Source organism: Pipra filicauda, unplaced genomic scaffold, assembly GCF_003945595.2.
Source record: "Pipra filicauda isolate LSUMZ 115617 unplaced genomic scaffold, ASM394559v2 scaffold391_size691406_pilon, whole genome shotgun sequence".
In the NCBI taxonomy this organism is placed as follows: Eukaryota; Metazoa; Chordata; class Aves; order Passeriformes; family Pipridae; genus Pipra; species Pipra filicauda.
Genome location: NW_024104522.1, coordinates 292953 through 317735, shown reverse-complemented (window position 1 = coordinate 317735; position 24783 = coordinate 292953). Strand labels below are relative to the sequence as shown.

Genomic DNA, 24783 nt, shown 5'->3' with positions numbered 1-24783 from the left:
CCTCTCAGAAAAACAACAAAGAACCTGTTTTGGAAAGACACTGCAAATAATTTAACCACAGAAATTTTTCATAGGAATTTATGGCTTTCCACGGGGAAGGCCTGTCCCACCCCCAACAAGACACAGGCTCTGGTGTAGCCTTTGCTTGTGTTTAGGATGCCAGTAATGACACTTCCGTGGGAATTCCCGAAGTATAACAATTTCTTCCCTACTCCCCTACTTGACTTAGTATCTTCATTAAACCTTTACATCTCAGAGACAAAGAGCTCTCTTCAAAACTTGACTGGTCATCAGACACACAAATGTATTAAGGAGTGATGGGGAGTGACCAAGTCAGGTACTTGCGCAGTCAGAACTGGAGAGAAGGGGTGTTACTTTCCCTGGAAACTGAGCAAAATTATTTTAACATGCCAAAACAAAGCTCTGAAAATTGTTTTGACAATTTTTCCGGAACTGCAGTCTTTTACCTAAAGGAAGGGTATTCTAAGGCTAGATTATCTCTAATCATTGCCAAGTTCTTGACAGATTCAACTGATGTACATCAGCAAAAGTATATATAGGTGTATGTTCATAAATAAAAGGAGATGCACCATGTAGGAGAGTGATACAGTAAGCTGCATTTTATCTTTTTCATTTTAAAAATTTATTTTAAACACAAAAAAGCATAAGGACATAATAGAGCAATGCCTAGACAGACAACAGTGAACCAAAGCCAAACAAAGCCTGGTATGTGATCCTGCTCAGACTAACCTTCAAAATCTGAAGTGAAACAGCAAGTCAGAATACACATCAGTTCCTCTAAGCTGCAAAAGCAGGAAATAATATACGACTTACCATGTAGAAAGAGAAGGATTGAAACAATATGCCTTTCCATCAGACATGCTCATCACAGGTATTCCATGCTGAGTCAGCAAGATCTGAGAGACAGTTGCATCACTTCCTACAAGTCAAATCAGAGCAAAGTGTTTCTTTTGGAGTCTTGCCTAACGCTCATAACGGCAAAAACCAGCATCCACTGTTAAGTATCAGCCATAGCAACCAACAGAAAAAGGTTCAGTGTTGTTCCCAAGCACTGACAGGAAGGTCAAGACAAGCTGCTGCTGATAAACACCAGTCTCAGTGCAGTAGCATTAACATCAATTTTGCAAAATACAGTATTGTTCTTGGTGCTGCAATTTATACAGAACAGAAACATTCTCCTTATCTAGGGAAAATCTTCAGCAATTCTGCCAAGTCTTCAGTCACCAAGGAGCCTTTAGCTTTCCTTTTGCCATTAAGTTAAAACTCCAAACCCCAGCACACTTAGCAGAGCGTGCTCTCTAAGAGCACAGTGTAAGTGGGATTGCTGGAATCTCTGTTCCCAGCACATTCCAGGCCCAGGGTTTGTGTGTGCAACCTCTCATGGAGACATTTGCCAAGGGCTAATACAGCTGCTTCTTTAGGTAGTTTGATCAGTACTGTATGGATTACAGCTAAAACAGGAGCCAATATGCTCTGAGACACTGCTTTTTTGAGAACTTATGTTGGTGGTGATAGAAACGGAAGGTTTTTAAGTAACAAATCAGAAGATAATCAGTTGCTGTTCATCATTAACACAATAAACAGGCAACTTACACAGAGAAATTGCTATAATAGCAGATTTACATTAAATATTTATTTTGTGATCGTCACAACACTCAATTTCTACATTCAGAAGTAAGCCAGAATATAAGCTTCAGAATCGCCTACAAGTTTGCTATTTGGTGATATTTCTACAGGATATCAACACTGTCAATAACTTCCCTTTATTACACAGTAATGAAGGGAAATTATTTATTTAGGCTTTTCAGGTTTCATAAAATTTCAGCATATTCATAAATGGCACTACATAGGACAGGTGGGCTCAAAGGTCAGTAATTAAGTGACCTCTTTTATTACCTGAAAATATTGTTTGCAAAGACTCATCTCTAACAATGGCTGTCTGCTTGTGGACATCCCTGAAAGACACAAAAGGACAAGTCTGCAGTTTACAAACAACTGAAAACTCCAAAATCATTTAACAAATGCACTTCTTCACTACTGATGACAAAGTGGAGGGTTTGGGGACTTTGTCTGGGTTTTTTTTTGTTTTGACGTTTTCCTCATTGCTTCGACAAAATTATTTTGGCAAACCCAGACCCTAACAGCAAGACAGAATTCAATAGCAGAGAACAACTTCTATGGCTCTTTATCAGGAAACCTCATTAGAGCTAAGCAAACATTGAGCATCCAAATAATTCCTTTGGGAGCTCTGACTTCCATGAGACATTAGATGGAATTCAACAACTGGAAATGAGTTCCTGCTGGTTTTATCCTGGCCTCTTGAAGATGGCTGGAGTACTTCTAACTCTGAAACTCATGCACGTTATTGGTTAAGTGTGATGGAAAATGCAAATATCCACATTTCTCCTTTTCCCCCCAATCCATTCCATATGCATGACAAGTCTGGCCTAAGGAGGTTGTTTAAACCAGTAACTTCAAGCTGATCTCAATGCCCCTGATTTTACTTCTAGAATCACATTCAGTATTACAGACCCAGAACAGAGAAGAAAAGGATTCATGTCCGGCCCTGCCAACTCTTCATATTCTATCCAAAAGTGGACTTGTGTTCAGGCCTGCTGTAGTTTCAGCCCCATTTTCAGCAGTGATGCACTGACACAACTGACCCTAAGCCTCTAAAATACACCTCCCCACGTAGAGCTGTGCAGTGAGCTGGGCCATGCACTCACCACACCGAGAGCGTAGCAGCAGTGGTGAGGGCCATGATGCAGGAGCCTGTGCAGTGCAGGGTGGAGATGGGGGTGTTCAGTACGATGGGAGGGAGAAGGCGACGACCACAAGCTGAAAACACCGACAGCGTTCGTTTCTCACAGGCCACAGTTACAATCTCACTGGAAAAAAATCAAAGAAATAGCAAAAAGAAATGTTTATTTATTGTCAAATGCAATTAGCATAAAACCAGACTGAATTCTTAAGCTATCACACAGCTTGGGTTAATTCCCCAAAAAGTAACTATGACAGCTTTGAAGGAAATCCTGGCTACCAAAAGGTAAGATCATGAACTAGTCAGATTATCTATATCTGTGCATTCCCTGCCTCCTTCATTTGATTGTAACTATGAGGAGATGGGCAAGAGAAAGTTTGCAGGCAAATATAACATCTTTTATTAGACCAAGGGGCATAGCTGGAAATAGCAGTAAAGCTTTTGGGTATACACAAGGTCTTCAGGCCTGTACTTGTATTTAGCTTTAAAATCTGCTGCTTCTTTTTCAGACCTGGACATGGCTCAGGCTTTAGAAATATACTTTCAATTTAAACTCTGAGGTTATAACTAAGCAAAATCGAGGAAAATACAGAGGAAAAAATAGCAAAGAAATTCAGAAAAATATTTCCACATCACAAAATATCCTTTAGCACTTGAAAATCTGTCACTTATCATGATTTAGTCAAATTTAATGATGAAATTTAAAGAAGAAATGTAAGTATAGAGGCAAATTGTTTTAAGTGGCTAATGAGAATTTGTGATGTTTTAAGACTGCATAGAGCTAATACCTGAAGCAAAACTGGTCTTGAGACTAAGAACAGTGCACACTTTTATCTACAAATATTTATTATGAAAAACTGTGTGAAAATTACAGAGTGGGTGTGTGTATATGTGTGATAAAACCAGCAAATAGCAGTAGTCAACACAGAAACGTCAGAATCCCTACAAAAAACTCCAGAGGATAAGAGCTTAAGATCTTGAATGAATTAAATCAAGGTAGCTGGAAGAGAAATAGGACATCTTGAGCCAAGCACAAAGGATCACAAAAATCCCTAACAGAAGGGACCCAGTTCATCAACTTTTCTAAATAAGTAGATAAAGGCTTTAAAGCCTCTACTTATTTGTAAATACGTGGGTTTAGGTGTACTTAACTTTTTGTAAATGTAATTTTGTACCCTTAAAAATGTTTTCTGGCCTTCAGGACCCTCTTCCTCCAAACCAGACTCTTACCAGCTGCCGGCTGCGGCGAGGATGCGACTGGTGAGGACGGTCTCCCACTCCTTCCCTTCTCGGTTACACTTCAACCTGCTCAGCTTGGAACCTCCCACTGTGGTCATTTCATTCTCCACTTCAAGGTACATTGATGGATCTGAACTTATCTGAAATACAAAGAATTAAATAATAATTTCTGGAAGAGATAAAACCCTACTCAAAAAAGCACCAACTACTATTAGACCCAAGACAGTGCAGTCTTAAAGAACAGATTCAAGTATTGCTTTCTCCGTTTAATAGGGCTTCAAAATACACTGTGGCATTCCAAAAGAAGCAGACATCTGAAAATCAGTCTTGGCTAAAACAAATAATTCCTTTGCATTTGAAGCACAAGCCTTAGGAAAGGTTCTGTCTGTGCTTCCTAATTATGGGCACCAGATCAAGTCTGTATGTGCCCATGTGGAACCAGACTACCACAACCTAAACACACAGAAAAATTCTTTCATAAATACCTAAAGCAATACCATCTGCAAGTCTCTTCAGATGCAGAGCAGCTCCAGAGAGGTCTGAGAAAATGCTTGCTTTTATTCTTCAGTGGTGCACCACCAACACTGCTGCAATAACAGTGCAGCAGCTACTCCTGCCAGACCCTTCTCTTCACCACTGACTGGGATAACCAGGAGGAAGGACTGATGAACCAGGGGAATTCATTCCTCTTTCAAGTGTAGCTAGTTCAGAAGTCTCCTATTTTTAGCTGATTTGCCATTAACTTCACTCATAAAGACATGTTCTCAGAAGCTGAAGTATCCCACCACCTTGCTTGCTTGAACAAATACACATTCAGATGTTAACTTGGCAAAGGGTCTGAATAATCTCAGAATATTTAAAAAAAGCAGGATTTTTGTTTGTTTGTTTGTTTTTAAGGTATTAAGCCTTTTTCCTTACAGTCCACTTACCTGTAAAGTAAACGATTTCTGTGGGATTGGGGTTGGCAGTTTAAGTGCTAATGCTGGTGCAGAGATGCAAGCAGCATCCTTCTCAGAGGCCAGTGCAGCTGAGGACTGGAAAAAAATGGCAAAAGTAGTTAAATTTTTCTGTTAAAAAAAGTTAAAACCAAAGCTATTATACCATATAGATTGATTTGAAAGGGATTTTTTTTAAATTCCAAATAATGCCAACTGGAAATATTAGTGTTTTTCCAATTAGCTGTACAAATACAAGTTTTTTAAAATAGCTTCTAAGAATTAAAAAAAAAATCAAAACAAACTTGAAGTGGTCCTTTTTTTTTTTTTTGAACCCACCTGCCCCCCCCCCCCGTTTTCAGTTGCAACTAATTAATAGAAATTCTGGTAACTTATATGGAAAATATAAGGGATGGCTAAAAATTCTGAGGGACTGATACTACTTGAGTTTCCCCTCAGTTGAGGGAACAAGTCAACTCGGGACTGACTTGTGAAAGCCACAGTGAATCTTATTTCTTTCACCTGAACAGTTAAAGTCACTGGTACAAGTCTGGAGTCTTTCCTAGGCCTTCCTTTTTTCTTCTTTTCTACTGTTTCCCCCTCAAGTTCCAGTTTCCGTTTGGGGACACTGAGTGGTTTAACAGCTGGAATCTTCTCTTCACTGTCACTGCTGCTCTCCAGAATATCCTTAGGCTTATTGTCTTTAATTAAATTCTGATCCTTCAGTCTGTAAAAGAAAAATTTCATGTTTTATAAGAGCTGATTCCAAAAGCTGCCACATATCATGTGCACAGCATTCCTGTAGATAAGAAGACACATTCTTAGCCCTGTTTGAGTGTATTTCAAAATGCACAAAGGCAAGAGGAAGAAGCTGAAGAGGTTTGGCAAATCCTCTCTAGGAGTACAATGTGCAATTCACGCATGAGCTGATCAGACATGTTCTCCCCTTTAAAAAAAACTAATCAAACCAGCAGTTAGCTACAGGGCAAAGCTGGAAAGAGCAACCTTATTTTAGCATTCAGTTCCAATTACAATCAGATCTCTTTCCCTGAGCTGATACAAATAATTCAGCACTCCAAGATGCAAGAGTAGTTCATCTTTTCCCCTTCAACAGACATTACAGTTTCTACTTACTCATGTAGAACTTCCTTTGTCATTCTGTTGTCTATCCCCCAAACTTGTCCTATTCAGCTCTCACTGCTGTAAAATGTATTTCTGCAAACCATAAAAATGACCCCTCCCACCAGCCCAGGTTGCTCCAAGCCCCGTCCAACCTGGCCTTGGACACTTCCAGGGATCCAGGGGCAGCCACAGCTGCTCTGGGCAACCTGTGCCAGGGCCTCAGCACCCTCACAGAGAAGAATTTGTTCCTATTATCTAATCTGAACCTGCCCTCTTTCAGTTTGAAGCCATTTTCCCTTGTCCTACCACTACCTCCCCCCGTGAAAAGTCCTTCTCCAGCTCTTTTGCAGCCCCTTTAGGCATTGGAAGGCTGCAAGAAGGTTGCCTCAGAGCCTTCTCTTCTCTAGGCTTACAGCCCCAACTCTCTCAGCCTGTCTCCACTGCAGAGGTGCTCAAGCCCTCTCACCATTTTCGTGGCCTCCTCTGGACTTGCTCCAACAGGCCCATGACCTCATATAATGAAATATAATATAATATAACTAAATACTAAGTACAAATCCCTGTGAACTCTCATTAGCCATTATATCCTAAAATAGGTCATTTATTCATACTCTCCCCATTCCCTCCAGTAGCTGGTTATTAACTGACACCCTTTTGCCAGTTATTCCTTAACTGCTTGGCTTCACAGAAATACTTTGCATAATCCAAACCTTTTTCCTCTGGCTTCTGAATTACGCCAAACAATAAACTTTTATCCATACTTTACTGACACATCAGGAGCAATTATGAGAGTCATTTAATGCATCTTTCTTCTGCATCACATGGTTAAACCCTTTGACATAAAAATATGTTTTATTGATAATAAGCTGGGGGACTAGACACTTCTTTCTCTAGACTGCTATTTTTTCTCTCATGTGTTTTGGTGAAGCAGGAACACTTATGCCATAGCACACTATGGCACAAAAACAAAGGCTTGTCTTTTTTTTTAAAGTCATGTGGATCCAGAGCCAAAACTCCTTAAAATCAAAAAGTCTTCTCCACATGCCTTCCAGGCACAAAACTGAAATACAACTGCAGCTTTAATGATGCTAGGCTGTCTGCTGACAAGGATGGTAATTTATCTTGAAGGAAGTCTCTGCTGTGCAGAGTTGCAGGCTGGCTATTTTGGGCTGGTTTTGTCTTCCAAGGAGCACAGCTGCACACAGCCACACAGGGAGGCACGTGCACACACAGCCTCTTGCAACGAGGGCTTGAACTTGGAACATTTTGAAGAATCTGCTTGATACCAAAATGCCAGGGACAAATGTACAAAGGGATAATGCCAGCAGAGAATTTCCCTATTTGCAGCTGCCCCCTTCCCTTCAGTAGTGGAAGAGACCCAAGGCAATTTCTGCAGCCCCAGCACCACGACATCCACACCCCAGAGAATCAGCATTTCAACTCTCTGCATTAGCACCTTCCCCCTCCCCAGGCTGTGTCTTACCTGTCCACAACAGTTTGGTTTGTGTTTGTTACCACAGCAGTCCCTGAGGTGGCTTTGGAGCGTTCTGTGAATCTGGAATCAAATGCTTTCATGGGTTCAATCTTGGATGGAGTTGTCAACACAGAGGATGCAGGAGGAGCAGTTGAGGCAGAGGTAGCATTTACACTGTCAATAAAAGAGACAGGAAACGAAGGATTAAAATGAATTTTGTATTGGTAACCTGCACTGCTCACAACAACTAGCTAGCATTCATTACACTGGCTAGAAACCATGTTGAAAACCTTTCACTTAAGTACATCATGAATTAGGATATGCTTTTGCCACCCCTTCACGTGTCACTATCTTGAATGCTTTCCCTACTCTCAAAAACTGCCTATGATACACCTCAGAGCTTCATGTGGCCACATGTCTAGATTAAAAGATCCTAATTAATTCATTTTGTATTTTTAACTCAGGAATGAAACTTTCAGGAACAATACTTTCAGCTGCTATTTATGTACCCAAAGGGAAAGGATCACTATTTTAAATAATCACTGGGGTTCCTGCTTTTATCCCTTGTTCAGGTTAGAAAATCATTTCCATTACAATATTATATTCCACTGTTTATCAATCAAACAATTTGGGCTGAAAAAATTCATGCCATGTTTAGACTTCTGTTATTGAAGAATCCAAACTGATTATTAGGCCTTTCCAAGCACAACTCTAAAGCAAAGGAATGTGTTTCCCCCACACTAAAGCATTCCAGGGATCTGTTATTTGAATAGCTGTTTACTTTAGAGATTTTTCAATTCATTCAGAGAATGAATTCAGGGAATTAATTGAAGAAAGAATGGCTCTAAAATAACTGATGTTTGTACTGAAAAGCTGCTAGAAGTACAGTTTTCAAAGAAAAGGAGACTAGTTTCATCTGTCAATCATTTCTTATAGTCTACATGCTCATTTTTTAATCTGGGGCCAATTTCAACTGATGTGATGTGATGGATAAGCAGAGGTTCCAACACCACTTGTGCTGTTACAAAGACTGTAAAAACACACTGAGGAGAAGAAACCAAGTCAGTTCTGCCACTGAGAGAACAGCAAGTAAAATTAGTGGTTCCATTATTCATTTGAAAGACACATTGGCCAATAAGCTCAAGTGCACTGACGAGTCAGCGACACTCTGCTCTGATGGGGTTGTTGGACAGGAAAGAAGGATCACCATGTTCAAAGAGAGGACACAGGACAGAATTTGATGTAAAACAGGTTTCATGACTTCCAGTACTGGAAAGCCTTCTATTATTTACTAATAGCAAGCCAACAATCCATAAGGAGGTCAATTTGTTAGAGCCTCAGCAATCAACTGCACCCCTCATTGCACTGGAGTTCACTGCCAGAACTGTGCACATGGATTTACTTATTCCTGATTTACCACTATTTAAAGTAACCAATACTAATAAAATCTTGATGTTTTCAGGAAGGTTTGATTCTCAGAGTTTTGCAGTCAGGAAAACTGCTTTAATAATTTCTTGGTTACAGAACCATAAACAGAAATTTAAAACTAAACAGACTCATGTAAGTGAAAAACAAAACTGCAAATACCAACCCATCTTTATTGGCTGCATCATCTGTTGGTTTTATACTGGCTGCTGTTGGCTCCACAGAAGGCTTTGAAGTATTAAGGGAATTTGCTGCGTTAGAATCAAGTGACATGAGCTGCTGGTTACTTTGAGAAGACATCATTGAGCCAGACAGAGTTCCAGAGATTGGGATGCTATTGAAAAATGCTGTAGAAAAATCTCTAAGCAAAAAGACAAACAACAAATATATTACTCAAAACCACATAAAAGATAATTGAAAAATAGTAATTTTAACTAAACTATTTATTCCATTCTTCCTTTTTCCACATGTGGATACTCATACAGATCATGGCTGGGCTTCGCGAACGAAGATTTGGGAAGGCTCTATCCACATTTGTTACAGGCACGGGATACTCAGACACAACCTAAATAAACCACCATCACGGAACTTTCCATAGTTCTTTCTCATATCCAAAGGATACTAAAGCCAGTACTAATACAGATATGAATCTACAATACATAATGGCAGATAAGGAGAATTAGCCTGAGCTATTAGAGGTGAGATCTTATGGCTAAGAGAAGACAGGCCAAAGCTGTCTTTCATAAGGACACACACTTATTTCCAAGACATGCTTTATGATGCTGTAAGTCAGAATTCAGAGTTTGCACAAGGAAACAACAAAAAGATTTAAAAAGATCCCAAGGGATTTTAAAGATGACTTCCAAACATACCCAGTGTCCAGCTGAGCAATGCACAGAGGTGTGATCCTTCTCCGACCGTCTGCAGTTCGGGTTTCAACTTGTTTTTTTAAGAGATTCTGTTGGAAAGTACATTTCATCATCATTTCTGATAAATAGGAAATGCTTTTTTTACTTTTTTTTCCCAACAAACAAGTATAGTAGAAGAAAGATGTGCCTCAATTAAAAATCTGCTAACAAAGACTGTTTCCCATATCATCTTTGAACCATGCCATTATTGCATAGTCAATCTACATTTTTATTAATACAAGCGTATTTCAATACCATAACTTTTTTTTGACCACTAATAGGTGTTAAGTAGAAGCTCATATAGTACCAAGTACAACAGAATTCTGATTGTGATTACTGCTCTCAGCCTGTACAATAATACACACTATTTTACTTTGAACCCAAACCTTTTAATCTTCAATCTATCCATCTGTAGAAAAGGCATTTGTGAAGAATGTAATCTGCTCTCCACAGTTAGAGAGTCAAGTCCAAAACATTCTCATCTGTGTGTATCGAGTCCTTCATTAGAAGTCATGTTTTATGTTTAGGAGAGCATTAAATAAAGCTTTCAACCTCTATCACTGAGCAACTGAAGTACAGTTCTCCAGCTTCCCTGTTATGAGCTACTTTTGGGTTCCTTCCTGCACACCAAGAATTTTGTATCTGTTGCAGAAACATCCACAAGCCTTTTTCCACAGTCTTATTTCTGCTCAAAAGCACTGTAACTTTTCACCAAGTGCCAGTAACCGGCCCAGTGACTCGGGCACCTGGACCCTTCCCAGGCTGGAAGGACACAGAAACTGGTTCTGTCATAAGCAGTTTGGTGTTTACCAGCTTAGCACTTGGCACTACCCAAGAGCACCTACCTTCCTGATGTCCTCCAAACTCTCCCCATTAACCATGCTTGCCACTTTGGGAGCTGCTGCATTCCCGGATCCTTCCCGGATCGACGCGTTCTTCTGATCCACCTGCTGCTGCTGCCTCTGCTGATACTTGAGCATCTCTGGATTCTCAATAATGGTAGTAGACAACTGAGCTTCAGTCATGATAGCCAGGCTTTTACCATAGGTGGACTGGTGAATGTTGCTCTGTGGGCGTTAAAGATGTGAGTGACTGCAACCGCTACCGTGGCATCACTGATTGTAACACAGTGGAATCACAAAATCTAATGGAATCCATCAAATGCAATTGCCTTCTGTATCATTTACACACTAGATTTTTTTCTTTCTTTGTGTTTTCAACTAACACTAAGTCAATATGTAAAATAATTGGAACTCAAAGCTCTAGTTGCTAATAGCAATGAGAGGAAAAACAGCCAACAGCAATCAGTTTAAAAAGACTTGCATACACGCAAGTCAAAGAGTAATTTTAAAGTGTTTTGAAGCACCCACTCCTTGTTTCCTTGGCCAAATAATTACTTCAAATGTATAATGATGTGTAAGCAAGTGGATGTTTTCCAAACACTCTTTCCAGAACAGAAACTAATATGACACATTCATTTCTTGACTACTCTCTTTTAATGATTTATAAAGTAGACAAGAACACATTTTCTGTAATATGGAAACCAGTCACTATATACTTCTATAAGTAGTCCTATATTTTAACTGAATCAATATATCCCTTAAATATGATCACAGGTTGTCTGAGTGCTTACTGTACCTTTTCCTCCTCACTAAGTGGATCCCCAAGTTCATCCTGGGAAAAGTCCAGAAATGCCACAGATCCATCCATGGAACACACCAGGATACCGAGTCCATTAAGGGTCCTGAAGGAAATAAAGGTCCAACTTTGTTTTCAATCTCTTTCATTGATGCAAAGGAGCAATGTGATAAAGTGCCCAATAAAAATCTTAGCATAAGATTTATTATCACAGCAACGCCCGATGGAACCAAACAAGTGGGACAGTGAGGAGATGGGATGAAGGGCAGCAGGAGTCTGTGTGCCAACAGTCCTTGGCAGACTGCACACAGGAAGGTGGCATTGGAACAATACACCCACCCATGGCACGATCAGCACCATGAAAACCTTCGTGAAGGGGTAACTCAGAGCAGTGTTCACAATGAACAACGGGAGAAAATTATGAACGCTCCAAAAGATGTACAAAATCCTTGTGCTAATGCCAGAGGGTGAAGAAAGGGGCTCTCAGCACATAAGCAATCCATACACATCTTTTAAGGCCCTATAAACTGCTGTTTGAGGCCCATGGAAGATGAAGGTTCATCATGCATGGGAAACAAGTAACAAATAGTCCATTCCTATAAGAACTCTCTGATCCAAATAAACAAGAAAGGAAGGAGAAGAAATGAGATTCTTAAGAGAGAAGTCCTATATGTTGGGTAAATGCCTTTTCTCTAGCAGCATTCTCTCAAGCTACAGCAATCAAAAGAAAGCAAGCTGAACATCCGAGCAGTCCAACAATCTCTGTATTAGGCAAGAACATGTGTCTGATTTTGTTATTGTTCATTATTTGTGGTTTTAAGCAAACTGCACATGTCCTTGTACGTGGGACTGTATTGTAACCCTCTTCTGGAGGTCTCAAAAGGTTTTCTTAGCGACAAGAGAGAGGAGAAACTACACATTCTAGTCTTAATAGAATTATACTCTTGCATATATAACATATTATTGCACATTGGAAAAAGTATTAGATGAATTTTGACTGCTCGCCCAGACACTTCCAGTTACAGAGCTCACAGAGACAGCAACACAGTGGCTTACAGATCAATTGTTACAGAGAAGCAAGAGGAAAGGAAAGCTGGCACAACTCTGAAATCCTATCCAAGTTACTCCAGCAAGGCTCAAAAATGGATTACATGCACCATGGCTATGGGCATTTGAAAATATCTACTTTTGTGGTGGCTGGTGCCCTGATAGCATCACATCCACAGCAGTCAGCCTCAGAACCATGAACTAGGGAAACCAACAGTACTCCAAGTTAGAAAATGGTAACATCTTGTTCAGAGCTTTCTGCTTGCTTAGCAGACAAAATTGCTGAGCTCTTATTGACCTCTGGAACCAAACAATTGTTCTGTGAAAACATAATCATTTCAAGATACTATGATGATGGATCCGAGTCTAAAACTCTGAAAGAGAAATGATAGATATAACAATATAATAGTATCAGATTTCTCTGAATTTACTCAGTCTGTTTTCAGAATGGAGCATGTTTCTGGGAACATTCCATATTATTGACATTTTAGCCATCCGTTTCAGTTTGTAAACAGGATATAAAATATCAAGCTTCCTGATGATCCTTTGTCTCTCAAAGATGCCACAAAACCATTTCCTCAGAAATTGCAAAATGTTAACCAGCTATGACTCCCAATGACTTCATGCCATGAAAAATGTGCAAACTGCAGATGGAGAAATAAAAAACACTACAGGAAAACAAAACTATTCAAAGCTATTGTAGTAGAGCAATAGCAGCACTTCTCATGAAATATTCCACTTGCTGGCTCTCTAGCCTTAATCTGCTAATGAAAGAAAAATGTTTTGGTTTTGAAAACTTTATTGTGGTTCACTGAGCTTCATGGCAAAATCCACAGAGCACACAGAGAGCAGGAAGTTATACTGTGAGTTTTGACATTCACAGCATAAACCCACCTGGATGGTTACAACTATTAGGGCAGATTTTCAGAAGTCAGGAAGCAAGAGAATTAAGATGGCCTATGGAATCAGCTGTGTGGCTCTTATGAAAAAAAAATTAGGCATTTTCTTGTACATAACCCTTAACTCTCTAAATCACCTGCTGTACAGGTGCAGAGTGTTTTTTAAATACCCTTTACTGAGTGGTCTCATAGGCTTTTTTCCCCTTATTATTTAAGTCTTGAAGCGAATGAAGAACTATTAACTTCTGCATTTTTATGACTAGGCCTTAGGAAGAAAGCAGGAGAGGAGAGAGTACCACTCACTGCAGAAAGAAGAAAATAAGGCTTGGGACAGTAGACTGCTGGGAAAGTGGATTGTCCAACCAGCTTCTCACAGATGTAATGCACATAAAACTCACCAAGTCCACCACGTCATGTTACAAAATAGACATTCTGTGAAAAAATATCAGTGAATCATAACAAGTAGGAACTCATTCCACAAGTATTTTACTGTGTCATTACTAAATACATTAATTTTTATTCAGTTTTAATGTTATATAATCTCCAGTGACCACATGCTAATTGCTAATGTTACTACCAAAGATGTTGCAGCAGAACCAAAACCTTCAGGAACCAATTACTTGTGTTCCAAGCTGTACTGTTTTAAGGAATTTCCAGATAATTCTGGAAAACATCTAAAGTTGATGACAATACTTTGGTTTCTGTAACAAACAGCAGAAATGAACTTACCAGGAAATGTCCATGATTGACTTGTCAAACAGCTCATGTATGACAACTAAAGGTCGTTTCAGACATGTGAGCTTAAAAAAACCAAAAAACAACACTCATAAATGTAGAAGCTCTACACTACCACAGATATTACCTCATTACACTCTCCCAGAGCCCAACAATATCCACAAACAAGATGTGGCCTGGAGACATGCCCTGCATGCCTGGTGGGGCAGTTGAAGAACCAACTCACCCATTCCACTGCTGGGACAGAAAAGCTCTGGAGAGGAATAGTTGACATTCAACTCTCCCTTCTGAAACACAGACTGAATTTCTAAATCACCTTTGCCTTTCCATCACAGCCACAGAACACTCTCCACCAGTCAGAAAGCAATTCCACGGATGTGAAAGAGCTTCTATTCTAAGCTGCTCTGAGATAAGGGGGTTGCAAACTGCCAGCACAAGAGGAAGACACAAAACAGATCAGGTTTCCACGTCCTCACTCACTCTACTTGTCTAAGAAAGTGAAGCCTATGAAGAGCAAAGAGAATTTGACTCACAACTATCTTTAAGAGGATCCCTCTGCACTTATGAATCAGCTTAGTAATAAAGAACTGAATATGAAAATTCCCAATAACCTGTTCTAAATCAGACATTCTAAGCTCTTTAACGTTAAACCAATGGACTTAATATCCACAGTGTATAGTACAACTGAAATGAAGCCAGAGCAGTCGATGTGGCTGAGAAGTTTTATGCTCAGGGGTTCACAGTGTAGCTGTCACCTTCAGTACTTATCTGTGCTTCCATAGGTCTGTGCTCTATACATACCTAGTAAGCTCTTCAGGCCTATAACTTTGCACCTCTGTAATCCCTAATATAACCTCAACAGCCATTCTAAATGAAATCTTTATAGTATAAATAGACAGTAAAATATACCAAGTGATACTCTGATATGGGTATGCACTGGTAGCACTGCCAGAAACAGATTTAGTGTTATGAAATCCAGCGACTGATGGATAAATATCACACTGGAATCTATAAATAGTAGATTGGAGTTAGCAATTGGTGTGTTCTGGCACATGTTCTCATCACAAAGCTTTACAAATCAGTTAAATTTATTCCCTGTATTTTGCAGTTGCCAAACAACCCGCCTTGCATTTATAAATGTGAGAACAGCTACTCTTCTCTTAGCCAGAATGACAATTTTAGTGTAGATTTTAAAGTAAAACCCAAACTAGATGTCAAAAGTATACTTAAAAACCTCCTTCACTTTCACATTCCTTTCCTTTGCAAAGACAGAAGACAAGTAAAAGACACAGGAAGGAAATAGGGCTGAATGTATTAACTGTGGTAACACATTATGTCCCTTAACAGTTCCTCCCCCTTACCAGGGCACGTACTCTGCCACTGGTTCCTAACTGCTCTTGGCTTTAGAAATTAATGAATAGCAATCCACTTCCTTCCCCTCCAGCTAAACCTGCAACAACAGAAACAAAAACCCCTGAAATGCACCCAAATATAAGACCTAATGCTGTACACGTAACCTTTGTGCTAAACCCCAACTTATCCAAAGGACCACATCAGTTCAAAGGAGCAAAGGAAACACTCACCCAGACAGAAAGAGATCGGTCTTTACTACCAACAGCACAACAGCAGTAGGGACAACTTGACTTGGTGGAGCTCCCATTCTTTTGTTTCTTTTTGAAGATTTTTGGATTGAATTTCTAAACAAATGAGATGTCCAAATTTTATTACAGTAATTACATTTTAGCAGAAGATCTGCTTTAAAGGCTAATTTTCCACTTAAGAGTGAAAAAGAAACATTTCATAGGAACAAAGTCCTGAACCAGACACTATAAGAGCACTGAGAAAAGCTGCAGGGGCTTTCTTAAGGGGCTTTTTGAATGCCTTAACAGGAATGGCAAATGATATTAATTTTACTAGGGATCTAGTAAAGCTACATCACTTTAACCAAGTCACTGAAGAGCTAACAAAGCCTGTGTTGGGCATTCCTGACATGCTCCTGTACTGCCCCTTGTCTTGTTCGTCTCCACCTGGTTCCCTTTATCACACCAGCAAGCTGGTTGCTACCAACATGTAAAGTTGACATTTTTTAACCACCACCATGCATTTGCTTTGCTAATCTTGATGCCTGTCTTCACCTCTTGGCCTGTTTATACATAAAATTATCAAAAAGTGCATAACAGAAGTTTTACTTCAGGGGTAAATGACTCTCACTCACCACTACTGTAACTGCCTTCCGATGCCCTACAAAATCCATGTTGGTTTTCCATCCATCCCTCTCAATGATCTGAGCAGTGGGTCCAGAATTATTCATGGCATGAGCAGAAACAAGATAGTGACCATCAGGTGACCAGCTAAGACGCAACACATGAGTTGTCCCTCCACACTGACAAAAAAAACATACCAGAGCTTTAAAAGTGTTTGGCAAACAAACCATAATAGTTAATACAAACTATTTAAATTTTACATCTAGGGAATATGATTACAAAGTAAGTTTTTTGTGAACATTAATGATCTTACACACAATTCTTAGCACTTGGCCATGTTTACATAGGTGATGAAGTGTAACTTAAGAAGCCCTATCAAAAGGGGGGAAAAGGAACCCAGAGAACTTTTTTAAAGGAAACAAAAATGTTCCATCTTTTTGGGTACTGTTCCCTCAATAATTATAACAGTCCCATTAACGACAGGGCTGCAGGACAGCAACTGCTAATGATGAGACTTCAGCTCACCACAGCAGCTCACATGTGAATTTAGGCAGTTACAGTCTACTACAAAGAGTAACTGTACCAATCACAATACCATAAGATCACTGCACAACACTCCACTCACTAAGCACCAGATTCTGTCCCCAGGTATTTGCTCTCTTGATCAAAGTCACCACATAACAGCCCTGTGATGCCAGACCAAAGATCCCTCCTAAGCGCTTCTCTCATTTCTGACAGTGGCCAACAGAAGATGCTTAGGGAAGAAGGTAAGACTGCTGTAACCAGGGTGCCAATACTTCCTTGGAACAACCACTACATTTCCAGAAATTTACTGAATTGTGTACATAACCCACGTGAACCTTTGGCATTCCCAATATCCAATGGCAATGAGAGTCTCCAGTCAATCACATTTTGTGTGAGAAAGTAGCTCTTTTTTCCCCCCTTTTGAACCTGCCACCTGAGAACTTCATTTCATTCAGCACTGCTAAATTAATTCATGTGTCAGCAGAATCAGAGTTGTTCTAGTTTTCTCTCAGTCTCAAGGAATTCCCTTTGAACAGTCCCACATTCTGAGGTACCTCATCGAAGGGTTTTGTGATGCTGGTTTCCAGCTGCCAGTCCATGGTCCTCCACACCTTCAGGCTGCGATCGTCGGCCTGCGAGGCAATGTACTTCCCCACAGGGTCCCAGGTCAGCCCCTTCACCAGGCCAGAGTGCCCCTTCAGAGTGGCCAGAATTTCTGGGCAGGCAAAAATTGAGAACAGGGAGTAGTTACTGAAATCTCCTTTAGGACAGACTGTTGAGAAGATTTTCTTTACTGTACAAACAACCAAACTGGAACCTGTGCTCAAGCTAACACTGATATAAAAAAGTGGTAAAGAGAACTCTGTCCAGAATAAGGGATACAAAACTCTTTGTAAAAAATAGCTCAGAGTAGAAAGACCAACAAAGCCCAGGCACTTCAGAATAGAACTTTGAAGCTGTAGAAAAGCAGCACTTTAACTGGAATTTCAGTTAAACATTCACCCTTTCCTCCACACCCAAAGATTATCACAACAAATTCAGCTTAGTGCAGCAAATGTGAACTAAGTCAAAGTTTTGACTCGACAGACACACAAGCCTGGCAGACCTGGTAACCTATTTCCAGTCACTCTCTTGCTTATCAGACTGTGGGAGGAGAGGCTGAGAGGGTACCAGCCAGCTTCGAAGTGTAAAAACTCTGGTGTCAGTACTGGAAGCCAGCTTCAAATAAATGGCATGTAAATAAAATACACGTAATAATGACTGTCCTGTAAAATGAGCAGCACGGCCTGAATGCAGCTGTTGTCTCCAGCAGGGTGGAACCCCGTGCTCATTGCCATCCAAACCTGGACAGAGGACTGACCTGCCAGGTTGCAAGTGTGTCATCTCAAAATGCCAGCCATTACCCCAGAGAGATGTTCAGAGTCAGTGAAACACACCCAAGGAGGGAAGAGTTTGTCACAGCACTGCACACACTTGCCCATCTGACACGGAGGAGTTCTCACCTGGAAATTTGACAGCATTCCAGATGACAACAGTGTTGTCAACACTACAGGATGCCAGCCAGGCATCATGGGGAGACCACGCTACATCCATCACATCTGTTTGGAAAAAAATAACTTCCATTAGCAAAGAGGTTGATGGTAATCAGAAAACCCAAAAATCTTTTAAAAAAGAACTGGCATAGCAACATTTTGGTCTCACTGAGAAATTATTCTCATTTCACCAGAGTAGAAGGTAGGACAGGACATAGCAAGAGTTGTTGGGAGTTAGGTTCTCCAGCTTACAATGTTCAATGGGGGATCAAAAAACATCCAAGGCAGAGAATGCAATGTTCAGTGATTGTAGGAAGTACTAATGCCTGTACAAAGAACTCTGTCCTATTTTGGATAAAAAAGTAACAGAAGCTATTGCAATGCACTCACTTCATTCCAACATGCATGGCCACCTTGATTCTAATCAAAGCTCATGTCAGCAGGTGCAAAACGCATCTGAAATTACTTGTTTATTCATCTTTTGCACTGCTCTTCAGTTGTCTCTTTTTAAATAAACATTAACATTCTTTGGTTTACAAAATCTTCATCCTTTGCTAACCAGATAATTCACTGGCAGCGTGAACATTTATTTAAATAAAAATACAGTTTATCTTCCTTTATTCAAATTCATTTTTAAGCTAGAAAATAACAAAAAGTAAGTTTCTTAATAGCTAATTCTGTTACGTAGTTGCCAGAAGTTACTTGTATGAAAATTGCGTTTGATTAAAAATTGTATTTTTTTTTTAGATTTTTATTGTTGCTCTTAAAAGGAATTTCTGACTTGCTACCAAATATAGATGTTTTGAACAAAACACTGTGACACTGAAAAACTATTTTCTTCCAAATACATTCAAATCACGTTCATTCAGCACCTTCTAACTTACCCCCTGAATGGCTTCTGAGGATCGAAACACACCTCCACTGCTCCACATTAGTAAGTTTGCTACTAGAACCAAACACAGTACTAGGTCCAATGTACCTAATTAAAATAGAAACAATTAGCAACAGAACCACCTCAAGTTCTTCTTTATAAAAAAAATCAGCTGCACAGTGCACTTCTATTAATCAGTTATTCCTACAGTGAAAATGGAAAGGGAAAAACCCGTGGTTTTTTAGAGCAAGTAATTCCAGTTATTAAAAAATTAGCTTCAATAAAATGTACAATTTCTATTTAGGGTGACTCTTCAGATCTCACCGGGAAGCTTTGTTCAAGAACAGAAGAAAATGTGTCAGCTCCTCCAGAGGAGAGAGACCCCCAGGCAGACACACAGCCCAGCACCAGGGATGTGGTGTCACAGGGTTTGGCTCCTCGTGCACCCAGAGAAGCTCTGAGCTCCCAAAAGGCCAGCACTGAGGAAACACTGGGGTGTGGCAGAGAAAGCCACTTGAACTGCAGTACAGAAGTGAGAGGAGAGGCAGGTGCTTACGCCGCTCGTTTCCACACCATGATGAGCTTGTCGTCTCCCCCGGAGGCCAAGTACACGCCGTTGTTGGACCAGCGCACGCAGTTCACACAGGCTGCGGGGGACAAGCAAGTTTGGGAGATCAAATATGGCAATAGGTGCTTCTGGAGCGGGGACAAAGAGCACAACAAGCAAAACTTGACAGGAGACATTCAGGATTTAAGTGTGCTTTTTCCACTCAAAGCAGTTACTCTGTCTGCTTCAGATAAATGAATTGGTACTTATCTTCCAGTAGCAGTTGAGGAACTTCTCACTTAAAAAACCCTATTCCTTATCTGAAAAAGCTTCACCAAAAGTAGCTCAAAGGAAGAAACATTAATATTCATCTAATGAAGGAAACTGCTCCTGGTAAATGAGGTGGGATTAAGAGGGCAAAGAAGCAAAGGTATATCTTGAATAAAGAAGGGACAACTTGTCAGGTACCCACACTAATTCTAAATGTAAAGTGCAATAAATCCAGAATAATTTAGAACTATAATCAATATACTTCATATGAGGTTTATTTTACACTTATTTCTTCTCTTGCCCTTTCCTTGAGAACTCCCCATTTTCTCAGGATGTGCATTATCAAATACTTTGTGGTCACAGCTGAATAAAAGCTTATAGGGAGGAGATTTCCAAAGGTATCTATATTTCTCTGCATATTTCCCCACATATTAACATTTTCTACTGAATATCTTCCGAAGTATATAGCCAAAGTATGAGACCACTCTGCTGTATTTTATTGATTCTTCATCACTGGACAGAGCACAGTTTTTACAATTACATATGTGTAATGCTTAAGCTTTGGCAAATTACCACTAGTCAGTAAAAAAAGATAAAAATAATAGGAAAAAAAAAATCTTTGCTACCTAAGTGATTGTCCATCTGACAAAGCATCTTGGGAATATTTTCATTCTTTTCATCTTCTTCTTTCAGGACAGGAGCCATATTCCAGATCACAACTTTGCCAGAATCCTGACCTGTAAGAAACCAAAAAGCCCCCCCTTTCAAATACGTGCAAAAAAGCTTTTCAAATTAATCTCAGTCCCAGAACAGATGCTAAAATATAGGCATTACTGCAGTGTGAATTTTGGAAACACTTGAATACAGATGCCATTTTGATACAATTACACCAAGTCACAAGTGCTTTATTTTTCTTAAAGCTATTAAAAATAAATTTATACAGTTCAAAAATCATACTGTACATAACTGATATCAACTACAGGGACAACTACTTATAATAAAATTGTATTTTAAAAGAGAAAAGATATATTAAAATACTAAATTGCAATTATTGTAGCCAACATAAAATTATTCACTGTTGTGAACCAAGTAATATTTCTGCATGTATTTCTTAAGCTATTCCATTTATATAATTGGATTTTTCTGTCCCAATAGCTCTACTATTTAGCAACTCAAAAAGCCCAACTGCACATTCAGTTCCTCTTCAAATAAAAAAGAAATTTGGCCATGACTCAATTATGGCAGCTACTATCTCACTGATGCCCAAGAGGACGAGCACATCAGGACATGGAACCCTGCCTTCTGCAGGAACAACAGCACTTTTCGATGCATTTTAATGACTTACATAATCATCTGTTTCTTAGAGATAAAAGTGATGTCTTTTCAAAAGGGTCAAACTGATTGAAGTGTGGTGAAGGCACACAATTATTATTAGAGCCCAAAGTTCCACTTTTTATCAGCACACAGACATACCTTGTCCTCCTGTTGCAAACTTGGTCCCATCTGGGTGAATGTCCACTGAAAATATTGGCTTTCCTGGAATTAGAGAACAAGTAGCAACACACTGAGTTGTTTTACAGCCAAGAGAACTGTAATGCCAGAGCCACCATAACTCTTCTGGTTGGCAACTTCCTTTTCTAAAAGCTGCAGTTGCAGGAATGACAGGAGCTGAGAGCAGCCTGGCACAAAGGGCAGCCCAGGAAAAGCCTCTCTGGAAGTTGCCATTCCACAGCAAACCAGGGATAACCCAGGACACTTAATCCAAATGCCAAATAGCTCAAAGCAAAACACCACCAGAGTGCCAAGGAGGCAAAACTGTATTTGAGTAAGGAATTTCTTCCAGGTTTCTACAGTTCATTAGCTGATGACCTGAAGCAAGTTGTGTTTTGGTTTCTGGTTTTGCTTTTCTAAAATCCTCCCCATCTCAGGCATCTGCTGGTCACACAATTACCCATCTCAAATTTAAGTTCTGTTGTTATGAAACTCTTCTACCCAAAGATCAGCTTTCATTTTATGGCTTCCATATAGACAGAGCAACCTCAATATTACTCTTAAACCCTCCAGTTCTCCATATGCTACATCTTTCAAAAGAAACCTAACAATTTTATTAAAATGTAAACTGTGTAACAAGTAACTAACACAGTGGGGGAACAGCTTTGGAAACCAGACAACCTTCAGCCTATTCTGCTCCGACCACTGGCTCACACCCCCCCACTGCACGTTCACAGTTCCTTTAACCTTTGCAGGAGGAGAAGGCAGAGCAGCAAACTTCCTGCCTTTCAGTGATGCTCAAAGAGCCACCACTGAGGATTATCTGAAAGAACACACGTGTGATTTCCACATTCAAATAATTTTTGGCAGCAGTCCCAACCCTCTCCAACTGGAATGCCTCTGCAAAGCAAGCTCACACACATGCCAGGATAAAATAGGGCAATTTATCAAAAAGCCAAAAGAACCAGCATGCAGGTACCAAGATCACTCGATACACTTCCCATATGTGCCAGCTCCTGCACCACATCTTCACGAGATGGTAAGAATAAATGATAAAACCTGGAGAATCTATCCAGCAGTAAGTTTTATGTCCAAATGTAGCATCTGAATTCCTTGACACTGAACTGCTAATAAACCCCTCATCCAAATACCCACTATTTCTTCCTTTTTGAGGGATACACATTTTGTTTCATGTCAACTTTTATATTATGCTGACTTGTTTTAAGGTTTGTTTTATTTGGATTTGTATTGCAACTCTGACATGTGATTTCCCTTAAAATTTTTAAGTACAGAAAGAGGGCACTCAGCTTACATTCCTTCCAAGTGCTTTAGACCTCACAAAACACGAGCTGAGACTCGGCTGTGACTTTTCTTCAGCCTGTTGTGCCCAACTCTCTCCCTTACTGTATTAACTAGAATGCAACGTGGAGGGTCAAGCTGAACATTTAGAGAAGCACAGGCAAGAAACAAACATTTATTTTGCCCTCCCTAAAATGTGGAAGTTCCCTTAAATTAAATCAGTGCATCATTTGAAACAGTTGAACCCACTGACACTTAGAGAAACAGGCCTCTCCTTAGAACTCACGAGTGGAAGGGGTGACCTTTTCAATCTGCATCAACAGCCTTGGGCAAGAAGACTTCATATACTCTGAAATTTGCCATGGGATGTGTAGAGGAGAGTAGGAAGCCAGTTATCAAAGACCTTTTTACTCTACTAACCAGGTTTGTTTTGCTTATGTATCATTTACACCAAGAGAAAGCTTGCCCAGCAAATCAGAAAGAACAGTAACATCTAACATTATTATCCAGGCAAAGCAGATATGCTACACATTCCAAAACACTGTCATTGCACCCACTGCTTTGCAAACGTTACTGACGTGATATAATTTTCCTTTCCTTTACTACGTGTTTAAAACTCTCACAGCCTTTCCAATTTCTGCTTTATCTTCAGAGCACAACTCTACAGGAGCAGTAACATCACCCCTTCCCTCCTCCTGGGCAAAGATTTTTCACAGATTCACAAATGGGGTTGAAGAAATTTAGCATATTATTTTGTTTATAAAGCCAGAGGTAACTTAGCTACAAATTCACCATAAAAGCTTAAAATTAGCCACACCAGGGAAAATGTCACCAAGCCCAGTACTGTGTGTTCAGAAACCAGCACTAGATACATCCCTAGGGATCTGTACAATGGTAACAACACAATGCTTCTTCCTAGGATAATCTTCCAATTCCAAAGAATTTCCAACTCAGACTTCTTGAATCAGAGGCCCTCAACAGAGTTTTCTTCTGTAAATTCAATCAGCCATTTCTCAGACCCATAATTACCATCAAGAGTCTCTACACAAAGAGATCCAGTGCTCATCCATGGATTCTGTGAAGAACCTCCTACTCCCTGTATCTGCACCAGCTGTTACTTCAACACCCTTAATTCTTGTACAGGAGGACAGTGGTTGAAAATCCCTTGATATTCATCCCTTTCCTGCCACTCCCAACTCATCACATCCCCAGCTCAGCTCCCAAAGAGTCCTGCTCCACTCAGCCATTCCTTGGACAAGAGCTGTCTCACACTCCTGACAGCCCTGGTCACCTGAGACACTTGCAGTCTCCTCTCTTTTATGCCATGGATTGAACTGGCATTGAAGACCACGTGTTCAAACACAAACCATCCATATATTTACACAGCAGGATAACACTTTATTTTTTGGTTTTTTTACTAGCATTAAATTTGGGGTTCAATCAAATGAGCACTGAGCAGATATTTTCATAAATTATTATAATCCTAAAAAGTCAGACCTCAGTGGAAGTTGTCAGGTCACAGGGCATTATTTTCTATGTGAAGTTTAAAAAGGGTATGGACTTTGCACCCAGGAAAGGCAGGGGTAATAAATGAAGCCCTCAACAACAAATAAAGTTTCCTACGTGGCTCAACTGTGATCCAGGGAGGGATCTTATTCCACAGGGAACTGATCCTACACAGTGATCTATCCAGTACACCCGGGCTTTCCCACAGAATTTGCCAATAAGCTTAAGGCACAGGGACTTGGGAACATGAGGCCCATCAAACCATCTCCTGTAAGAACCATGTAAATGTTGTTCCCATCTGATGGATAAATCTTAATAAACAGGACTAGTTTCA

The 24783-nt window shown here is 40.0% G+C and overlaps 1 protein-coding gene across 1 annotated transcript in view; it reads right to left on the bottom strand.

Annotated features, from left to right (window-relative positions):
* Positions 1 to 24783, bottom strand: part of LOC113994251 (protein HIRA) — a 33464-nt gene that overhangs the window by 4471 nt on the left and 4210 nt on the right. Inside the window, exons 2-21 of the mRNA XM_027733101.2 lie at positions 21627 to 21689; positions 20780 to 20890; positions 19893 to 19983; positions 19350 to 19444; positions 18436 to 18531; positions 17488 to 17648; positions 16420 to 16587; positions 15788 to 15901; positions 14199 to 14269; positions 11524 to 11629; positions 10731 to 10952; positions 9850 to 9935; positions 9144 to 9338; positions 7562 to 7726; positions 5479 to 5683; positions 4951 to 5055; positions 4013 to 4161; positions 2748 to 2909; positions 1918 to 1976; positions 835 to 940 (exon numbers count right to left, since the gene is read on the bottom strand). Of these exons, the coding sequence (XP_027588902.1) occupies positions 835 to 940; positions 1918 to 1976; positions 2748 to 2909; positions 4013 to 4161; positions 4951 to 5055; positions 5479 to 5683; positions 7562 to 7726; positions 9144 to 9338; positions 9850 to 9935; positions 10731 to 10952; positions 11524 to 11629; positions 14199 to 14269; positions 15788 to 15901; positions 16420 to 16587; positions 17488 to 17648; positions 18436 to 18531; positions 19350 to 19444; positions 19893 to 19983; positions 20780 to 20890; positions 21627 to 21689 (2530 nt within the window). The remainder of the gene's footprint in view (positions 1 to 834; positions 941 to 1917; positions 1977 to 2747; positions 2910 to 4012; positions 4162 to 4950; positions 5056 to 5478; positions 5684 to 7561; positions 7727 to 9143; positions 9339 to 9849; positions 9936 to 10730; positions 10953 to 11523; positions 11630 to 14198; positions 14270 to 15787; positions 15902 to 16419; positions 16588 to 17487; positions 17649 to 18435; positions 18532 to 19349; positions 19445 to 19892; positions 19984 to 20779; positions 20891 to 21626; positions 21690 to 24783) is intronic.